The sequence below is a fragment of the Cyphomyrmex costatus genome, unplaced genomic scaffold (genome assembly GCF_001594065.2).
Source record: "Cyphomyrmex costatus isolate MS0001 unplaced genomic scaffold, Ccosl1.0 scaffold223, whole genome shotgun sequence".
In the NCBI taxonomy this organism is placed as follows: domain Eukaryota; kingdom Metazoa; phylum Arthropoda; class Insecta; order Hymenoptera; family Formicidae; genus Cyphomyrmex; species Cyphomyrmex costatus.
The window spans coordinates 122,502-142,926 of record NW_017276291.1 but is presented as its reverse complement, the minus strand read 5'-3'; the positions used below and the strand labels follow the sequence as shown (position 1 = coordinate 142,926).

At 31.2% G+C, this 20,425-nt stretch overlaps 2 protein-coding genes across 4 annotated transcripts; both read left to right on the top strand.

Annotated features, from left to right (window-relative positions):
• Positions 1-303: 303 nt before the first annotated feature.
• Positions 304-3,936, top strand: LOC108773874 (spermatogenesis-defective protein 39 homolog). Of its 3 annotated transcripts, none has more exons than XM_018539828.1 (10): positions 304-481; positions 551-761; positions 874-1,018; positions 1,409-1,624; positions 1,762-1,898; positions 1,967-1,994; positions 2,058-2,202; positions 3,017-3,261; positions 3,328-3,504; positions 3,597-3,936. In XM_018539828.1, exons 3-10 carry the CDS (start codon positions 959-961, stop codon positions 3,720-3,722), a joined length of 1,134 nt encoding a protein of 377 aa, XP_018395330.1. In that variant the 5' UTR covers positions 304-481; positions 551-761; positions 874-958; the 3' UTR covers positions 3,723-3,936. The 3 variants fall into 3 exon arrangements, with proteins under 3 accessions (XP_018395330.1, XP_018395329.1, XP_018395328.1); XM_018539827.1 differs by having other exon boundaries at positions 551-807; positions 1,425-1,624; XM_018539826.1 differs by having other exon boundaries at positions 551-807; positions 1,419-1,624.
• A 156-nt stretch (positions 3,937-4,092) lies between these two features.
• Positions 4,093-20,069, top strand: Pfas (phosphoribosylformylglycinamidine synthase). The gene is made up of 10 exons (XM_018539873.1): positions 4,093-4,171; positions 7,457-7,723; positions 9,532-9,673; positions 10,439-10,589; positions 11,073-11,463; positions 12,620-12,732; positions 14,457-14,701; positions 15,783-16,495; positions 17,141-18,856; positions 19,797-20,069. The coding sequence occupies exons 1-10, from the start codon at positions 4,152-4,154 to the stop codon at positions 20,032-20,034; spliced, it is 3,996 nt and encodes a 1,331-aa protein (XP_018395375.1). The 5' UTR covers positions 4,093-4,151; the 3' UTR covers positions 20,035-20,069.
• Positions 20,070-20,425: the final 356 nt, after the last annotated feature.

Sequence of the window (20,425 nt, the reverse complement as noted above, 5' to 3'; positions counted from 1 at the left end):
AGGGTTGCGTTCAGAATCGTCGTCCGGATGCAGTATGCACACAGGTGTTATCCTTGTTGTTCCAGAGAGAAGCCTGAGAGCGGTAAAGTCAGCATTGTCAGCCAATGTCCACGATCGTGTCGATAATGTCCACGATTTTTTGGTTCGAATCTTCAAAAATCATGGACATAGGGAATATTCGAACCAAAAAATCGTGGACATTACCGACACGATCGTGGACATTGGCTACATAGTTCGATGTCCACGTTTTGTGGACATAGAGGCGCTTCAAAATAAAGTAACAGCTAAATACTACATATATGGGCAGGCTCCTTCTGGTTGTTCACGAATGATAAACAAGGATAACACGACTTTGAGATTTCAGTGCACCCAGATGATGATTCTGAATGCAGCCCAGTGTATCACTTCGCAGCCCTATTGAATTCTAACATCCTGGCGATATCTAATTCTACTTTAGAACGACTGCGCATCCACAGGAATGGTATACCTGTGTTTTTATATCATTTTATATGTTTTTAATATCATGATTGCGGCGTGACGACTGTCATAGGTGCAGACGCCCCGTATTCGTGCGCTGTGCGGGTTATGCCATTTTTGCGGTTGTATCATATTTTTTGGGCATAAGCGGTGCCGGCTTTAACTGTGCTTGGTATGACTGGCCAAGTTTACCTCGTTTAAGAGGACCAGGGCCAATTAAATCTCGAAGAAGAAGATATTCTGAAATCTAAGATGAACACTGTGAAGGATGAGGATGATTTTTGGTACAGCAGTGAGAGACGGTCATTCTGTTTTGAGAATGAAGTTATGGTTGTAACGAATTGTAAATTGTGCGCAAATTCTCTGAGTGGCAAGTATCTAAGGATCAAATTGCAGGTGGATCAATTGAAGAGTGACACGCAGAAACTGTGGACTGGAATTTTCAGTACATCAAACTTTGAAAATAGTCTTCAGTCTACTAATGACCTTCAAACTACAAAATCTCTTCTCTCAGTTATATCTGAAAAAACGTTATCACGCAGTATGTCAAAATTATATTTTGAAATTTTTTTAATGTTAATGACAAAGCATTATTAGCATTTTTGAGATTATTATTAATAAGTAATGAATATTCTTATTAGATGCTTATTATCACTTAAAAATATCAAATTGCTTATAAAATTTAATATGTAATATTATTATTCTAGTTCTAAGTATGAGTGCGTTTCAAGCCTGGAAAAATAATTTAACGTATGAATTGTAGAATCAGAAATGTATATAAATTTACACTAAATATGAATTAAAGTATTTAAAATCTGCTTTGATCATAAACGGGAATATTTCATACTAAATTAGAGTTATTCTCTGTTTAATCCTATTTCAAATAGTAATCATTAATGACAAAATTTAAAATATGTAAAATCTTTTTAAGCATCTTGTAGTTTTAGACGCAGATAATAAATCAAAGAACGATCATCCAAAAACAGAACGTAAATATCATGAAATTGATGATACGCAGCCAGACATCACATTGAGACATATATTGCTTGGTCAATCATATTCATTAGAACGATACAAGTCTCTTGCTAGAAAAACTGCTTTATTAGATGCTGCTATTTCAAATGGAGATGGAAATTCTATTTTAATAGTATGAACTTAAAATATTTAAATAGCTAAAATATAATAATCTTGTAATAAATTATTTGTCAAAATGTAAAAATTATAAATTTTGTTAATATTTGATTAATATATATATATATATATATATGTATGTATATGTTGCAGATAATTTTATTTCTTATAAAAACTTTAAAACGTTCATTGGTACAAAGACTATTAATGGAGAGGCCAGATGCAATAAACGTATATATTTATTATCTATTTATAAGGTTGCAAACAAGTGAAATAACTGATATTTTAACGTAAGTAATGTTTCTATAATATAACTCATGATTTATTAGTACTTCTTTTAATGCTTGATATTTTACAGAATGTTAGGTCATTCCTCAACTGCTGCTGTAAGTGTTACTACAGATGTCAATGCAATTTAAGTTGCAATTTCATTTGCTGGTTGGTTACAGATGAAGAATCTGCATATTGTTATAAAAAACACAAAAGATCCAAATAGACTACAGCAAAAACTTCACAATTGTTACAAGGCACTATTTACCATGTTACCTAATTGCAAAGAAACTATCTTTCTAGAGTCTTATATCAAGTTGCTAGGTATGTTTATATATTATTTCTCTTTTGTTATCGTGAAAAAAATTATATTATTTATCTGTATAAATATAATAAGAGCCAAGTAATTTAACAAATAACTTTAATTCACAAATATTCATGATATAAAAATTACAAAAACAGAAGTTCGACTCCGATTGGGTTATTTTCATGTTACATAAAATAGAAAATTATTATAAGTTAAATATATACAATTTTGATTAAATTATTCGTCTTTGTAGTTCTGTGTAAGTTTCTAATCAAAAATATCAATGTGTCATAATTAAATCTTGTCAGTTATATAAGAAAAAGATGTACAGCGTCCAATAATAAAAAATTCAAAATAATCATGTTGTAAATACATGTTATATTAAAAATTGGTTAAACTAATTTGCAGCGAAAAAGACTACTCTTAGTTATGCCAGATAAGGTAATGTCGGTGGCAGAGAATGTCATGCTTGATTATTTTGAGTTTTTTATTATTGGACGCTGTACATCTTTTTCTTATATAACTGACAAGATTAATTATGCTTACGACATTGATATTTTTGACTAGAATTACACAGAACTACGAAGACGAATTAATTTAATCAAAATTGTTGTATATTTGACTTATAATAATTTTATATTTTATATAACATTGAGAATAACCCAATCGGAGTCGAAACGTTTGTTTTTGTAATTTTTATATCATAAATATTTGAATTAAAGTTGTTCGTTAAATTACTTGGCTCTTTGCCTTTATAATAGTTAATACTGTTTTATACATATAGAGCTTTATAATCATTTTTATTATATTATTTATATTGTAAATTATTAGAATGGCAAATGGCAATTAAACAAAAAAAGAATGATGAGGAACTCCTGTTAAATTCTTCTATTTTGGAATCTTTACATTATGCATGTAAACACCATTGCAACACGCCGAATGATTTTGTGACAATATCACCCATGATGCTCTCTCGAAACCATAACATTTCTCCTAGATTATATGAAAAAGTCACTTTGCAAGTTAAAGCCGCTTGTGGTGGATGGGACGATATCGATCGTTTACTTTTAACAAAGGTAGCATGTTTTTTTTAATGTGAATCTTTTTATTAATTTCATCAGAATTATATCAATTATGTTTAGGGGATACTTGGTAATACAAAATTACAAACGCATTTATATACAGAAGATGTTTTGAAAATTTTATACAAATATAATGCGCCACATACAGTTCTTGAAAAATATTTAAAATTTATTGACAATCTAGAGAAGCGATTGGAATTGGCAAAAAAACTATCTTGCCATACAATAGTAATTGATGTACGTAGATAAATGTTTTCTAATTAGGAAATTATGAATGAAGGAATAATATATTGTAGAATAGTACTACATTTATATATATATATTTCTAGATATTTGTTCAACAAGGGGATCGTGCAGTACTAATGGATTACAAAGCAAAATTACAACCTCAATCTGAAGACTATTTTTATGCTGAGAGTGCTTTGCATTTACCAAATATTAAGTGGAAGAATTAAATTTATTACATTTAGGGCCGATTGTTCCATCTTTCGGTAAAGTTTACCTATTAGGTAAATCTGGCAATCCGCGCACGTAATTGGGTAATCTTGCTTACTTATCTAACAGGTAAACTTTATCAAAAGATGGAACAATCGGCCCATATAATTATAAAAAATTACATATACTTGGATTATACATTTAAAGTAACATTTCTAGTGTGTTGAATTTCTTCCCTGGTAAAAATAAGAGAGTTAATAGAAAAAAATATAAAAATCTATTGTTCTAAATATGAATCTGGTTTATGAATTCACTGATATGAATCAAATATAGTAATCTTTTACAAATCGTATAAAATCTGGTGAGATTCATATCTTAATCAATTGTGATGCTCGCAACAAATTTCGTAAAATTCAACGATTTAGTAAATATCTCAACCAACATATCTGATGTCTGACAATATTTCAAAGTAATTATTTTTCCTTTCTAATTCATGTATACACTAAACTTCACGTCAATATTTTTACTTCTATTTACTATATTTTTAATTAACATAATTGCATTTTGACTATCCATATTTAATTCAATTTCAATCTTATCATTCAATAGCTCTTCTAACAAAGACTTTAGACCAGTTCTTTACAACATATTAGGCCTCTGTAGTCGACTGCATTATAATAAGCTGTTTTCTTAAGAACCAGCTTATAGGTCCACCATAAAATATTACAAACTCTGTTGTACTCTTTCTGGTTTCCACGTCTCTGGCGAAGTTTGCATCTGAATAAGCTTGCAACTGTTTGAGGTTACCATTCTTCTTGAATATACCTTGGCTTATACTACCTTTCAAGTATTTCAAAATATGTTTTTAATCAATGACATTCTCTTGCATTGGAAATTCTCTACATATCTGCTTACATAATTCACTCCAAAAGCTATGTCCAGTCTTGTTTTAGATAATGCATAAAGTAAACATCCAATTATTTTCTATAAGGATAACTGTCATTTTTAAGCGTAATTACTGACTTCTCTTCCTGAAGGAACTTTTACTGGCTTAGCTTAATTCATGTTACTTTGTTCCAATATTTTATAAATATAATCTTCCTATTTCAAAATTAAAGTCTTCTGTTTTTTTAAGTTCATATCCGACAAAATTCTTGACATTTCCTGTTATTTTTATTTTAAATTCTCCACATAATTGTTTCATAACTTGATTCATTACATTTTAAAATCTTAACATGACCATACATTGATAAACAAATAAGAAGAAGAACAGCCTATAATTTGACCAGCGGTCAAAGCTGGATCATAGTGCGTATTATAATTAATAACCTTAAATCCTTTCTTCTTAAATAAAATCAGTAAATTTAATGTTCCATCTTAAAGGCGCTTGCATATAATGTCTTTCTGAGTCTCAGTAATTTATCACTGTAGTTGTAGCCTTCCGGTGGATACATATACACTTCGTCATCTAACTCTCTAGAAACGCTGTCTTCGCATAAAAAATTAGCATCTTATAATCTTTTGCTATTGCTATAGACATAATACTTCTCAAAGAACTCCAACCTATCACAGGACTATATATTATATGTCTCTTGATAATCCAATTCGTTTCTTTGCTCACAACCTTTTATACCAAGTTTGGTTTATATTTATCATCTTATTTTACACGGAAGATCCATTTGCTATGTAACGATTTTTGTTTTTTTTTTTACCTCCACATCTTTTTCTTTCAATACTTCCCAGACTTTATTTTATTTTTTTTTTTTAAATGAGTATCGTCCTTCTATTTATTGTCTGGGGAGGCGTGAGTCATTAATTAAAGAAGAGTATTTTTCTTCATTGACTGCTTCATTTTTGTCTGTCATCAGTTGCTTTCCATTTATACCAAAACTCAGATAATTCTCACTTGTGACGTCATAACTCAGTTGAGTGCACATTTCTTTTACATCTGGTAAGTGAGATTTAACTGAGTTTTTACCTACGTCTGCACAAGCTCGAGACCGTGTGCTTTACTGAGTCTCGTCTCGTAGCTCCCATGTAAAAGTGAGGTTATGAACTTATGTATATGCAATGACTTTCTTACCAAAAAGGGCAAATAAGGATAAATGGAATGGAATAGAATAGTTATTTTTACAGTTACTTTTTATAACAATGTTGCAATTTTTTATGACTGTAATGATAACTAACTAAACGTTTAATTTTAGCCTCTTAAGTGTTTGATTAGTTATCATTACAGTTATAAAAAATTTGCTACATTTGTTACTACATTATTATAAAAAGTAACTGTAAAAGTAACTTTTCCATTCCCTGGATAAAATGATAAAAGAATTATAATTATTGATAACAAATAATCGGTAATTATTTAAAATACAGGCTTCACCTTTGATTTCGGTGAAATATTAGGCTCATTCAATGCGTTTATTGCATGAAACGGAAAAATCTGGAAGAAAAAACGTTAAGTCAGGGGCCAACGTTTTTCAGATTCTTTTGAGTGAGGAGGCTCACTATGTTCACAACAATACCGTATCGCAAACATTCTCAATATTCAAAAACCGGTCTTTGGAATAATTTATTCCAATCAGACTCACTTTATATTTAGTCTTTTTTAAGTTTTAATCGATGAAGTAGTTACAGTTACGATATTGCGTAAAACGACATGAAGCGATAATCAAATGTCATTCATTGTCAGTGACCTTTTCATAGCATAGAATAGAACATTTAAATATTAAACTTTAGAGTTTTTAGAATTATTTGAAAAGTCTTATATTTTTAGAAGATTCATGTATTTTATTTCTTGTATATAATATCTAACATTATATTAATGCAATTTTGCCATGTGGAAGTTTTTTTATTTTAAGCATGATTTAAAGAGTACGGTATTTTTTTAAATAATATTATAAATTTATATTTTACATTTAATTTATATTTAATATTATTATAAATTCTTATTTTAAATATATATATAATATTATCTAAAATTTCTTTGAAAATGTAACAATGTAGCGACAAAATATTAAAAATATATATATTTACAATAACAATTACTTTAAAAGGTTTAAATTAAATTTAGAAAAAAGAATTGTATCAATTAATTATTATAAATTATAATTATATTATAAAAAAATCAATATTTTATAGAGATGCTTTTGTGACTGTATTATATTAGGAGATTTTGAAACACATTCATATACATATTTCATGCTGCACATTCATATAAAATGTGATAAATTGATTCATGTGAATAAAACATATAATTGCATTAAAAAAAGTAAAAATAACTTTTTTAGTACAACTTTACCTGGAACAAAACCTTTTATTATTTCTTTTTAAATTAAATACTTTTTATTTACAATTTTTCCTTGTTATAAATGCATTATTTTTGAAATATTAAAGTGACTGTTTAAAATAAGTTACATTATAAAAATATTAAATTGAATATTGAATTATTATGAATTGAGCAAACTATGTAATTTTATTATGCTGATTCGTTCTATGCAATCAATGATTGATTTTATAATGTAATCTTTATTTCATTAAACTGACGTAACGAAGATGACATCAATCTTTCGCAATCCATATACATATAATGAAAAACAAGATTAAAATAAAAATTTTAGCTTCGAAGTGGTCCATATCGTCTGCGCTTATCATCAAGCAACAGTAGATACGGTTAAAGCATATTAGATATTCATAACCTTAAATAGTTTCTGTGTTTGCTGTATGATTTGTTAGTATTCTGTTATTTTCTTTCCAGATCGTCGAAAATGATCTTGAAATTTTACAAGACGCCTGGTCTAAAGACAGGCCAGCTGAAAAATAAATTGCATAAAATATTGCAAATTGAATCCTCAGTAACCAACCTTGAGACTGAATTGTGTTATTATGTGGAAACAGAATTACTACAGGAAGATGAAGCTCGAACATTAAAATGGATCTTGTCACCTCTCTTAGAAGGAGAATGCTTGCGATGTGATAGTATGTTCAGTGATACACAAGACCATGTTATTGAAATTGGACCCAGGTAAAATTTTATATCTCATGATTATATGCTTTGTCTTTTGTTTTACAATTTTGTTTTTAATGACTCTCATATGGATGTTTGTATTATATATATTATATTATTTTTTTTATGATTATGTATGTCATGATATATTGCTGTACTTGTTTCAATACCGAAACACTACTATATCTCCAGCTATACATAATGTCTTATATTATAATAAGTCAATAAGATATAAATAATATATAGATTAGGTGTGCGCATGCGCTCGCGCGCGCGCGCTTGTATGTAATATTATATATTATATAGCCCCAGGCAAATATCTTGAAAAATACATAAGATATGAAAAAATGTTTCAGATATAAAAAAAAATAGAACAATTTTGAGGGAGACATAGTTTTATGTTTTTTTTTCTAGATGAAGACGTCAAAATGATATAGATCCTCTCTATTTTCTTAAATGGAATTAAATGATTTTTACATAATATATATATATATAATTATTCTGTATATAAAAATATTAAGGTAAAGTTATTTAAAAATTAATTTTAGGAGATTTTGTATTGTATATTGACCCGTTTTACCATAAAATGTTAAATATTTCATAAATTATTAATTTTCTAGGTATTGATATTTTTATGAGCAGAATAATAAGTTGAATCAATTGGTGTAAAAAAAAATTTATTTAATTTACAAATAATATATTATAAAACAATATGGATGCTTCCTAAAATAAGCAACTCTCTCTATGTGTTCTCATTACACCAATTGATTTATTTTATTATTTTATTTATAAAAGTATAAAATATGACGGGGGTACGATTATCAAAAAATTAGATTAGAATTGGTATTATGATCAGTAGAGAATAGTATAGATAGATATATCTCTGCTATTAAGTAGTGAATTCTAGTGATTACTTATTGAATTATTTGTTAAGTAGCTTGCTGTTATACCATGACACTAATATACCAATATACAATAATTAGCTTTTATTATAGCTCATCTTTATTTTAATTATAATCTTTATTTTAAAATATTTTAGAACATTTTTAAAATACATTTTAATATTATTTATTTCCTTATACTTTTCAAACTTGAACGTATTATCGTATAAATATGTTTATTTAAGTGTTAATTATTTAACTAACAAGTTTAACAAGTCTTTGTTATTTAATATTTTATTTGACTAGTTAAATTTTAAACGTACTTAAAAAACTACTTTACAGTAAAAATGACTTTTGCACGTTTATTACCTAATTTTTCACTAATTTTCACATTGTATTAAGATTACTCTCGAAGTTTCAGACACCCTGATGTATAGCGTGTTCCATTTCAACATTTAATACCGGAATATCTTAAAATATATAAAAAATACAAAAAACATGTTAAAAATTGTAAGATTCGAAGTGGGATATAAGAGCTAAGATACTGTTGATTTGACCTTGAATAACGGTGTGGTATTGTAACATATTTAAGCCTTATAACCTGAAAAGTTCTTAATGAAAAATAATGTTATTATAATATTTTGAAATATGTTTGAAGTAAGCTATAAGAATATATAATGGAAAATGGAAGGAGTTTTATTTAAAAAATCAAAGTGACCTTGATCTAATCTTAATAATCCAAGTTTAAATCAATGATATTTTTTTATGCCCCCCTTTATAAATCATACAATTCTTGTTTGAAACACATTATTTCATATCTGTTATAGTTTTCACAAGAAATCTTAATGTATTTTTTTTTAATGGGACTGTATATGTAATATATATTATATGTAGTATATTGTATATTATACTCAACATATCAATATCTTTTTTTTTGTATTGTAGATTGAATTTCTCCACTGCATTTTCTACCAATGTGATTTCTATATGTAAAACTGTCAAATTAAGTAAAGTAAAAAGGGTAGAAATAGCAATAAGATATTGCATTAAATATGAAGGAAGGCTAAACGAAAAAGTAGAAAACGCTGTATGTATTTATTATTTTATTATACATAGATATTATAATACATTTGATACTTTCTTGCAGATAGATGAAAATCTCTCTCTTTCTCTCTCTCTCTCTTCCTCTCCCCTTCATTTTCTTCTTTCTTTCCAATCCATCTCCATTATTTCTTTTACCATTTTTCTCCCATACATATTATCAATATAATTATTACAACAAATAAATTCTATTAAAATATCAAAAACTTCATATAAGCATCATTTTGTCAAGAACTCCTCAACATTTTTTACATTTTCAAAAGTAAAGTGTGTACTAATGTTATATATAGATGTTAAAAAATTTTTAATGTTTTCTTCTGTCTATCGCTATTTTTTCAAATATAAGGATACTTAAGCCAGAAACACATAAAAAAACGTAAGGCCATAAGACGTATCAGTAAGGAAATCGTAACATTGGATTCGCTACTGGCCTTACGGTCTCTACTGTGATTGGCCAAAACGCTTACTGATTACATTTACGGCCTTACGTTTTTGTATGTGCCATGGGCTTTAAGTTAGTGCAAAGTAAAATAGCCGTTTTTCGTATTTTAAACTTTCTGCCTTTTTTGTAGTATATCTTTTTTTTACACAAAATAGCACTGGTACCTATACTTATTTGAAAAGTACATGTCCCGCACACGAATTGAATACATAACTTCATGTATTTACTACGGTATTGAAATTCGCGTTTATTATCATTTATTACATGACACTTTTTATGTTTAAAAAAATATTATAAATTGTTTTGTAGATTATAAATGTGTTGGGAGATAAAATGACAGAATGTAGATATATAAAACCTATTGAAACATTTGATCATGGTTTTAGACCAGAGAAATGGTTTGAAGTTGATGTAATCGAAAAAGGTAGAAAAGCTTTGGAAGAAGTTAATTTTAAATTGGGTAAGTAATAATATTTAATAGACTGACACTTTTTAGATAATTATTCAGAATAGGAGAGGCAGCACCGATGACTTTGACCTTGACATACGTTGTCAAGATCATAATCTTGAGTAACCTCCAACAGATTTTAGCCGTCGCTCGCCTTCGTTAAAAAGTTATGAACAAAAGATTTCAAAAATAACGTCTTATTTCTGCATATTCTATATATATACAATATTAACTACTATTCTCCATACATATTTTGATTTTGATGTATTGAAAATACATACATATAGACAATCGAGTTGTAGGCAATAATACTTGTAGGCAATCGATCTGTAAATAAATGGGATGTAGGCAAACGATTTGTAGACAAACGGGGTCCTCCCGTATAAAAAAGATAAAAGTATTATATAAAATTTATATTTTTTTTGTCATTGAGTTGATGCTTATTTTTAATAATTGGATTTAAATTCTTTCTTGTTAAAAATTTTTATTTTGCAGGTTTGGCATTTGATGATTGGGATTTAGACTTTTATACAGAATTATTTCTTCAAAAATTAAAACGTAATCCAACCAGCGTAGAATGTTTCGATCTTGCTCAATCTAACAGTGAACATAGTCGCCACTGGTTCTTTAAAGGACGTATTATTTTGAATGGAAAAGAAGAAAAACAGTCTCTAATTGACATGATTATGGATACGCAAAATTACTCTAATTCAAATAATGTAATAAAATTCAGTGATAATAGCAGCGCGATAGAAGGATATGAGATCCCTGTTTTACGTCCTATAAATACTTATAAATGCAGCAATTTCCATCTGAAAAATATCAAGCAGCATCTTATTTTTACAGCTGAAACACATAACTTTCCAACTGGTGTAGCACCTTTCAGGTAAATTAAAAAAAAATGTAATGAAGTTTAAGAAGTTAAAGTTAAAATTATGTATAGGGGAGAATGTTCTAAATCGGACCTTTTTAAATAAATACGGTTAAGCAAATTTGCGTTCTATTTACGAGAGCAAGTCAATAAGTTTTTAGAAAAACACAGTAAACACATTTTTCGATCGATTCATTTTTATTTTTCAACATAGTCTCCTTTCAGCTCGAAGTTGGAATAACTCAATGTACGGTCGTAATAGAATTTAATATGTATTAATTATACGTCAAGCCGAAAAAACGTTATTCCAACTTCAAATAAAAATATTATGAAGAATATTACTGCGTCGACCCGCCATCAGAGGTCTATTGCTGGATTCACATTGCATCCAAATTTCGTCGTACGACGACTCTGCAACCAATCAGGAAACAAAATTTTGCTCCGTACCGATGATACGATTTTTCTGATTGGTTGCAAAGTCGTCGTACGACGAAAATCGGATGCAGTGTGAATCCAGCATATCGCAAATTCTCGTAAATACTGAGATATGCGTATATCTCTTTATATAGAATATCCATTTAATATTTCACTCAAGGCGTCTGATGTAGGCCTCCACTACATTACCTTACTGATGAGTCCAGTAGTGGAAGCCGGGACGAAATACCAAAAATTACGTGATATTCTTCGTAATATTCAATATGTAGAAAAGTAATTTTATCATCTTTAAATTTTAATATGTCATTCAAAACATTATTGAGATCCATGATGTTATGAGTATTAAAATTGTTATTCAATTTTAATTCGTGATAATACTGTAGTAGTAAGTATGTTTGCGTTATGTCTAAATAGTATTATATATCAGCGCGCGATTATTGGAGACTACATACGCAGTATATAAAAATCACACATAATTATAATAAGCACTATGATCTAGGTTTAACCGTTATAGGCTGTTATTTTTGTTTGTTAAAAAATTAATTTTGAAATTATTTTCGCGTTTCTCTGTTTAGAAAAGTATTGCCATTATGTTACATAGGTGCTAAGAAGATCGTAATGCTCTAATTTATTTGATCTGTTCTTTTAAATAATAGAAGTATTAAAATATTTTCATCGAGTTTCTCATAATCATTTCTGTATATAATTTTATTTAAATATACAATAAATTGTTTAGTGGTGCTACAACAGGTACTGGCGGTCGATTGAGAGATATTCAAGGAATCGGTAGAGCTGGATATTACATAGCAGGAACTGCTGGTTATAGTGTTGGTAATCTCTGTATTCCAGGTATGTTATCTATATGTTTTTTTGTCACGCGTATGCGTGACAAAATAGTACATTATGTAACGCGTGGGGGCTTATAGTGTTATGGCGCGAAAGGCGCGAAAGCACGAGCAAAGCGAGTGCGTATTCGCGCCCGTCCCGCGCTATAAACAATATACCTCCACTAGTTACTTATAATATTTTTTGTCACGCGTTCACGTGATGAAAATATTATTATATACATGGTGAGTAAAAACGTTGGCATCAATAATGAAGAAAGACATATAGCGATAATCCGCAAACCTTCTGATATAATTGTCCAAATAGATTTATTTAAATAATGTCTATTGTAGACTATAGGTGCGTTCCACTTGACGCTCGCAACGCTCATGGAATCATTTCATCCTTGTTTATTAAATGTTAAACAAGGACAAATAACGCTCGCAAGCGTTAAGAGCGCGAAGTGGAACGCAGGCAACGCACTCTATAAAGTAGGTTTTACCTAACATTTTTTTTTATCAGGAAACGCGATAGTGTCTTCAGCCATGTTCAAAAAACTACTAGTTAATTAAAAAGTTAGTTTAAAAAATTAATAATAGGCACTACAAGTCTCTTATCCCGAGCCACCAAAGTCCATTTTTCGGGGTTGCATAACTACTAAAATATAAAAAAATTTTGAATCGAACGTTATATGTCCTGAAAGGCGACATCACCACGAGTAATTTGAGCCAAAAAAATGTTTAATCGGTCAAGCCGTTCTGGAGATACAAGCGAAAAGTAATGATTTTAATGAAAAATTAAGAAAAACGTCTCCTCCGTCCGTCCGTCCATCCAAAATTATAACTTTTTAACACCCCTCCTCCTCCCCTTCACCCACCCCCACCACCCCTCTTTTTTGCTATATCTCACTCTCTTTCGTTATTATAACTTTTTAACATCCTCTCTCACCTTTCACTCACACCTCCATCAACTCCGACCCACCGCACCCCTCCTCCTCTCCTCTCCTCACCCACCCCTACCACCCATCTCTTTCGCCGTATTTCTCTTTCGTTATACAATATTTTTAAATCATATTTTTTATATATTTGTGATATATCTGTACTTTAAAAAGTAAGTGATATCCTATAAAAAAATCATATTATAAAAATAAATTATAACTTTGTAACATCCTCTCTCACCTTTCACTCACATCTCCACCAACTTCGACCCACCACACCCTCTCCCCTCCCCCATCACCCATCCCCACCACCCCTCTCTTTCGTTATATAATATTTTTATATCATTTTTTTATATATATTTGTGATATATCTGTACTCTAAAAAGTAAGTGATATCCGAAAAAAATTATATCATAAAAATAAAAAATTCGAGCCATGTTCAAAAAAAGAGATACTCAAAAATTTAAACCTTTTTATCTAATAATAATATATCACCGCCCCGCGCGCAGATCAAATGTTGCTCGAACGGCATTTGGATCGCGCGCGGTGAGGTGAGGGGGACAGCGGAAGGCGGAGGCAATTCGAAAATCGGCCGAAAGTTACATACACTTTATGTATGTTCACTTTAAATTGGCACCTTTAATTAATAATATATCAGTTATTTTTCGTGGTAATATATTATTATTAGATAAAAAGGTTTAAATTTTTGAGTATCTCTTTTTTTGAACATGGCTTGAACTTTTCATTTTTATGATATGATTTTTTTCGGTTATATTATCTTTGGTAAATTAATTCTATTTATTTATCACAGGTTATGATTTGCCATGGGAAGAGAAAGATAAAGTTTATCCCACTAATCTAGCATCGCCATTGGAAATAATAATTGAAGCAAGCAACGGTGCTTCTGATTATGGAAACAAATTTGGAGAACCTGTAATATGCGGTTTTGCACGTTCTTATGGAGCGACAGATGTTGCAGGAGTTAGACGAGAATGGATTAAGCCAATAATGTTTAGTGGAGGATTAGGAACTATGGATGCAAATTTGGCTAAAAAGGCAAGTATTACGTAATTATAATAATTAGTTTTTCTAATCTCTATCTTGGGATTATAATCAATCAATTATTATAAATTTTGAACTTTTTTTATAAGTATTGAGGTTTCTTGCTCTTTGTTGCACTGCCAATGAACTGTAATTTAAAAATTATCTAAAATGAATCTTTTTAATGAATATATAATTGTTGAATATACAACATTAAATGCCTTTAGAAATAACGACTCCGATATTCACAGTAAATTAAAACAGTAATAAACAGCAAGCACTGCACCGTAATGTTAGACTCCCGCTGAAAGCTCAATTAGTTATATAGGAGAATTACATGTATATTAGAATCCTAAAAATCTGGAGATGCAACATAGAAATCATGTGATTTAATCGGTTATTGCAATAAGGATTGGTTGCGTTCTTTTAGGCATCGGATACAGCAGTTCTTGCAATAATTCGTTCTTTTAACACAACTGCACAGTCGATTCCAGCGCAGATTTTCGTTTTTTTGGCAATGGATACGCAGTAGATATGTAGACGATTAGAATTATCTGCGCAACCGGCTGCGTATCTGCGTAATCGTATAAAAAACGCGCAATCGGCAAATCCTATGCGCAGCGGTTGCCAAATCCGATGCCTAAAAAAACGCATCCATTGTCCAAAAAGGGATTGAAATAGATACGTATGGTCATTGTCAAATCCAAGTTCTTAATTTTTTTAATCCATTTCGATTCAGTCAAAGTATAATCATTCTTTGAATCTATTTTAATCTACGGAATTGAAATAAGAGGATTCCTATTTTTTTTAATAAAAAAAAAGTTTTGTGAAAAAAATAAGCAACGCAATTCATTTTTTAAATCCATAGTACAGAATTGAAATTATTTAATTGCTATTCAGTCCAAGATTCAGAAGCTTCATATCTTGTTTTGTCCCAAATACGCGGGATTGAAAGAAAGTTTTATTCCTTTCAATAAAAGAAGAATATTTTGAGTCATGAATTCATTTTAATTCGTGACTTTCATCTCCTATATATTTACATTCTCTACCAAATTTTAAATTACTATTAATATGATGTTAATTATGTTTGCTTTAGATTCCAGCAGAGCGAGGTATGAAAGTAGCCAAAATCGGTGGACCAGTTTATAGAATTGGTGTAGGTGGAGGTTCAGCAAGTTCTATGGAAGTGCAGGGTGATAACAATATGGAATTAGACTTCGGTGCTGTGCAACGGGGCGATCCCGAGATGGAACAGAAATTGAATCGCGTTGTGCGTGCGTGTGCAGAGATGGGTGATAACAATCCAATCCTTAGCATCCACGATCAAGGTGCTGGCGGTAACGGAAACGTCTTGAAAGAGTTAGTGGAGCCTGCCGGTGCTGTGATCTTCACGAAGAAATTTGATCTTGGGGATCCTAGCATAAGCACGTTAGAACTTTGGGGTGCAGAATATCAAGAAAGCAATGCAATTTTATGCAAATCAGAAGACAGCGATTTACTGAAAAAAATTGCTGCACGTGAAAAATGTCCAATCAATTTTGTTGGCATTGTCACGGGAAATGGGAAAATCATTGTTTCTGAAGAAGAAGATTGCAATATTTCGAAATACCTTAATTACGAGGATAAAAACCTTAGCAGTAAGCATCCAGTGAATCTGGAGCTGGAGGTTATTCTTGGAAAAATGCCTCGCAAGGTTTTCAAATTATATAATATGCCGCTGCAGACATTTCCAGTGAAACTGCCTGATGGATTAACTGTACTTAGCGCGTTGAACAGAGTTTTACGGCTTCCTTCGGTTGCTAGCAAACGGTACGTTTTATTTTATTTATATATTTATATTATTTTATTTACTATAATAGAAAAAAAAAATGGAAATTTATGTATATCCCTCTTTTGCATATGAGCTGTTATCTACTACGCCGTTCCACAGAAATAATGTCTCGTGGGACGCGATCAAAGAATATTATAACTCTTCTCACTTTTACTTTAATTCCCATACAGCACAGATCTCCAAAGAATATTCTAAAGACGTCTAGAGGATTTCTTACGTCCTAAGGATATTTCTAGGACGTCTCTCGGTTAAAGTATGCTGTGTGGGTTTTGAAGATAATTTGAATGTCGAGGCAGATCGAATCAATGTTTATATAAGACATAGTTACTATATTAAAAAATTCAATATTATCAATTATTTTCAATCAATTATTTTTAATGGGATAATATTAAGATCTTAGATGAAGAATGCTGAAAAATTCACTGTCAGCAAAATTTCAACAAATTTTTGACATTTTCACTGAAACATGAATTTCATCAAAATTTTAGCAAAATATTTTCTACCATATTTTAAAATAAATTAAAACTTAGCCAAAAAATTTGAATTATTTATTTGTACACCTAATATAATGTACAAGAATATGGTACAAAAAATCTAAAAACTTGGTATTTTATTTTTGCTAGGTATCTGACGAATAAAGTAGATCGTTGCGTAACTGGCTTAGTGGCTCAACAACAATGTGTTGGTCCATTGCATACTCCTCTGGCAGACGTTGCTGTGACAGCCATTTCGCATTTTTCTACGGAAGGCATCGCAACCTCCATTGGTGAACAGCCAATTAAAGGATTAGTGAATGAAGCAGCCGGCGCTCGAATGACAGTAGCTGAAGCACTTAGCAATCTAGTGTTTGCGCAGATTTCTGCATTGCAAGATGTCAAGTGTAGTGGTAACTGGATGTGGCCGGCTAAACTTCCAGGTGAAGGTGCAGCACTATACAGGGCTTGTTCAGCGATGTGTTCTCTAATGAAGGAACTTGGGATTGCGATTGATGGCGGTAAGGACTCACTTAGCATGGCTGCACGTATCAACAAGGATATTGTAAAGGCACCCGGTACTCTCGTTATATCTTGTTACGCGCCATGTCCAGACATTTACCAAGTAATCACTCCGGATCTTAAAGCTCCTACTATAGGACGACAAGGTTGTCTGCTTTTTATTGATTTATCTTATGGTAAGAGTCGGCTTGGGGGAACTGCTTTGTCTCAGGTATATTGTCAATTAGGCAACGATGTGCCGGACATCGAAGACGTGCAAACTTTCAAGAATGCTTTTATTGCTATACAGCAGTTAATTGCCAACAAGAAAATCCTCGCCGGTCATGATATTAGCGACGGGGGACTGATTACATGTCTTCTAGAAATGTGTTTTGCTGGAATCTCAGGAATCAACATTAATATAACTCATAAATCTGAATCTGCCATTGATATTTTATTTTGCGAAGAAATTGGTTGGATACTGGAAGTCGATGAAAAATATCAAGATGAAACAATGAAAATGTTACAATGCTACGGAGTTCCAGTATATTTAATTGGAAAATCTGTAGGCTTTGGAATGAACTCTGAAGTGGTCATCAAAGTTCGGAATGAAATTGTATTAAGCACTACAGTAATTGATTCAATGAGCATTTGGGAAGAAACTAGTTATCAATTAGAACGCTGTCAAACAAATGTCACTTGTGCAATGGAAGAATTTTCCATGTTAAAAGAACGAACTATTCCAGCTTATCACTTAGGTTTTGATCCTGTTAGATTTGGTCCAGTACTAAAAGATATATCAAAGCGTATCAAGGTAGCTGTCATACGTGAGGAAGGAATTAATGGAGATAGAGAAATGGCAGCTTCTCTGTTGGAAGCGGGCTTCGATGTCTGGGATGTTACAATGCAAGATTTGCTGGAAAACCAAATCACATTAGAAGCCTTTAGGGGAGTTATTTTCCCTGGTGGTTTTAGTTATGCCGATGTTTGTGGTTCCGCCAAAGGATGGGCAGCCAGTTTCCTCTTTCATTCATCTTTACGTGAACAATTACGACAATTTGTTGCTCGTGAAAACACTTTCAGTTTGGGCGTTTGCAATGGTTGTCAGTTAATGAGCATATTAGGCTGGATTGGCGACGAAGATACTAAAGGCAAAGAGAGATCAGGAATTTGTTTGGATCATAATCTCTCTGAAAGATTTGAGTGCAGATGGACCACTGTTAGAATTGAGAACTCGCCATCAATCATGTTAACAGACATGCAGGATAGCGTGCTAGGCGTATGGGTGTCTCATGGAGAGGGAAGATTCACTTTTCGCGAGGGAGTTTTGAAAATTCTTGAGCAGAATAATTGCATAGCAATCAGGTATGTACTCACATTTTAATCTTTAATCCACGAGATGTGTGTTGTATGTGATATTGCCATATACTTCTACAAGTAGATTACTCACTTCGATTATTTGTATGTAATAAAAAGACGTACAAGTTATGCCAAGTTGTCTTTGTCTATGACCAACTGTTACGCATATGTATGCATACTCTTTGTGAACATAACACATAATTTGAGTGCATTGTGATATATTTATATTTATGATCTAAACACACTACTTACTCACATATATATGATAAATACTGACATTGTAATCCATAATTGGATCTTCGAGACAGAGTAGTTTTTGTTACGTGGTATGATAGTCCGACTTGTAAATGACTTTGAACTCGTAAAACATTAAATTATCGTTTGCGTGATTGTGTTCCCGTTCCGTGAGTAAGAATGACACACATCAGTCTTCGATGAGTTGATGCATAAGCAATACAACAAGACCAAAAGCGCATAAGGAGTATATCGCCGTATTAATCTGTATGTTAACAAAAGCAATCCATTTGATTACTCGACCAACGCTTTTCTCACTACCTTTCAACGTTTTGTGACTCACCGCGGGGGGGTTTCCGAATTCAATCCAACAACAGAACCATATCCAAGAAGCTGACCGAGAGCTCCGAGCAGCTGCGAGAGTAGCTATAGAGGATCTGCATGTATACCTGCGTATACACAAACAATAAACGGCGTGTCATACAGATCTGCATACATACATATGTAGATCTGTATACATACATAAACGCGATGATTGGCAAACTTGTGCTGTTCAGAGAGTAATAACGTTGGCATTTCACTATTATCACTATGGGATCAAATTTATAAAGATTCTACTATATAAATAGAATAAATAGAGAATAAATTTTAATTTAAAAAAGTCAAATATTTTAAAAAAGTATTATGTATATTTTGTATTTATTTGTAACAGATACACGGATGATTATGGCAATCCAACTGAACGCTATCCTATGAATCCGAACGGTAGCGTTAATGGTATTGCTGGCATTTGTTCCAAAAATGGTCGACATTTGGCAATGATGCCGCATCCAGAGAGATGTACTAAAATGTGGCAATGGCCTTGGAAACCAGCAGAATGGAATTATAAAACCTCGCCATGGCAGCGACTTTTCGACAATGCATATACATGGTGCCAAGAATATAATTAGGAAATTTGAATCAAATTCAATAATATATTTAATCGAAGAACTTTATTTTTATACTATTATATCTCATTAGCTTTATTATTGTTACTTTTATACTTAATATATGGATTATAATATGTACTAAAAGAACACTAAAGATTTAAGCATTGAAGAAAATAGATAAAAAAATAAATAACTAGAGTTCTCTATGTAAAGAGAAATGACATTGATGTCCGAGTTCCGATTGGCAGTCCTTGGCAGACCTTGATCAATTCTTTTACGATGTGTACACTCACTTAGCATGTTTGATGTGCGTCAGAAAATTTTGTGGATTTCTTTCGTTCAATTATTTTATCTTCAGTTTTATAGATCAATGCCATAAAAGTTCGCCCAGTGAGTTCCTACATATACGTAT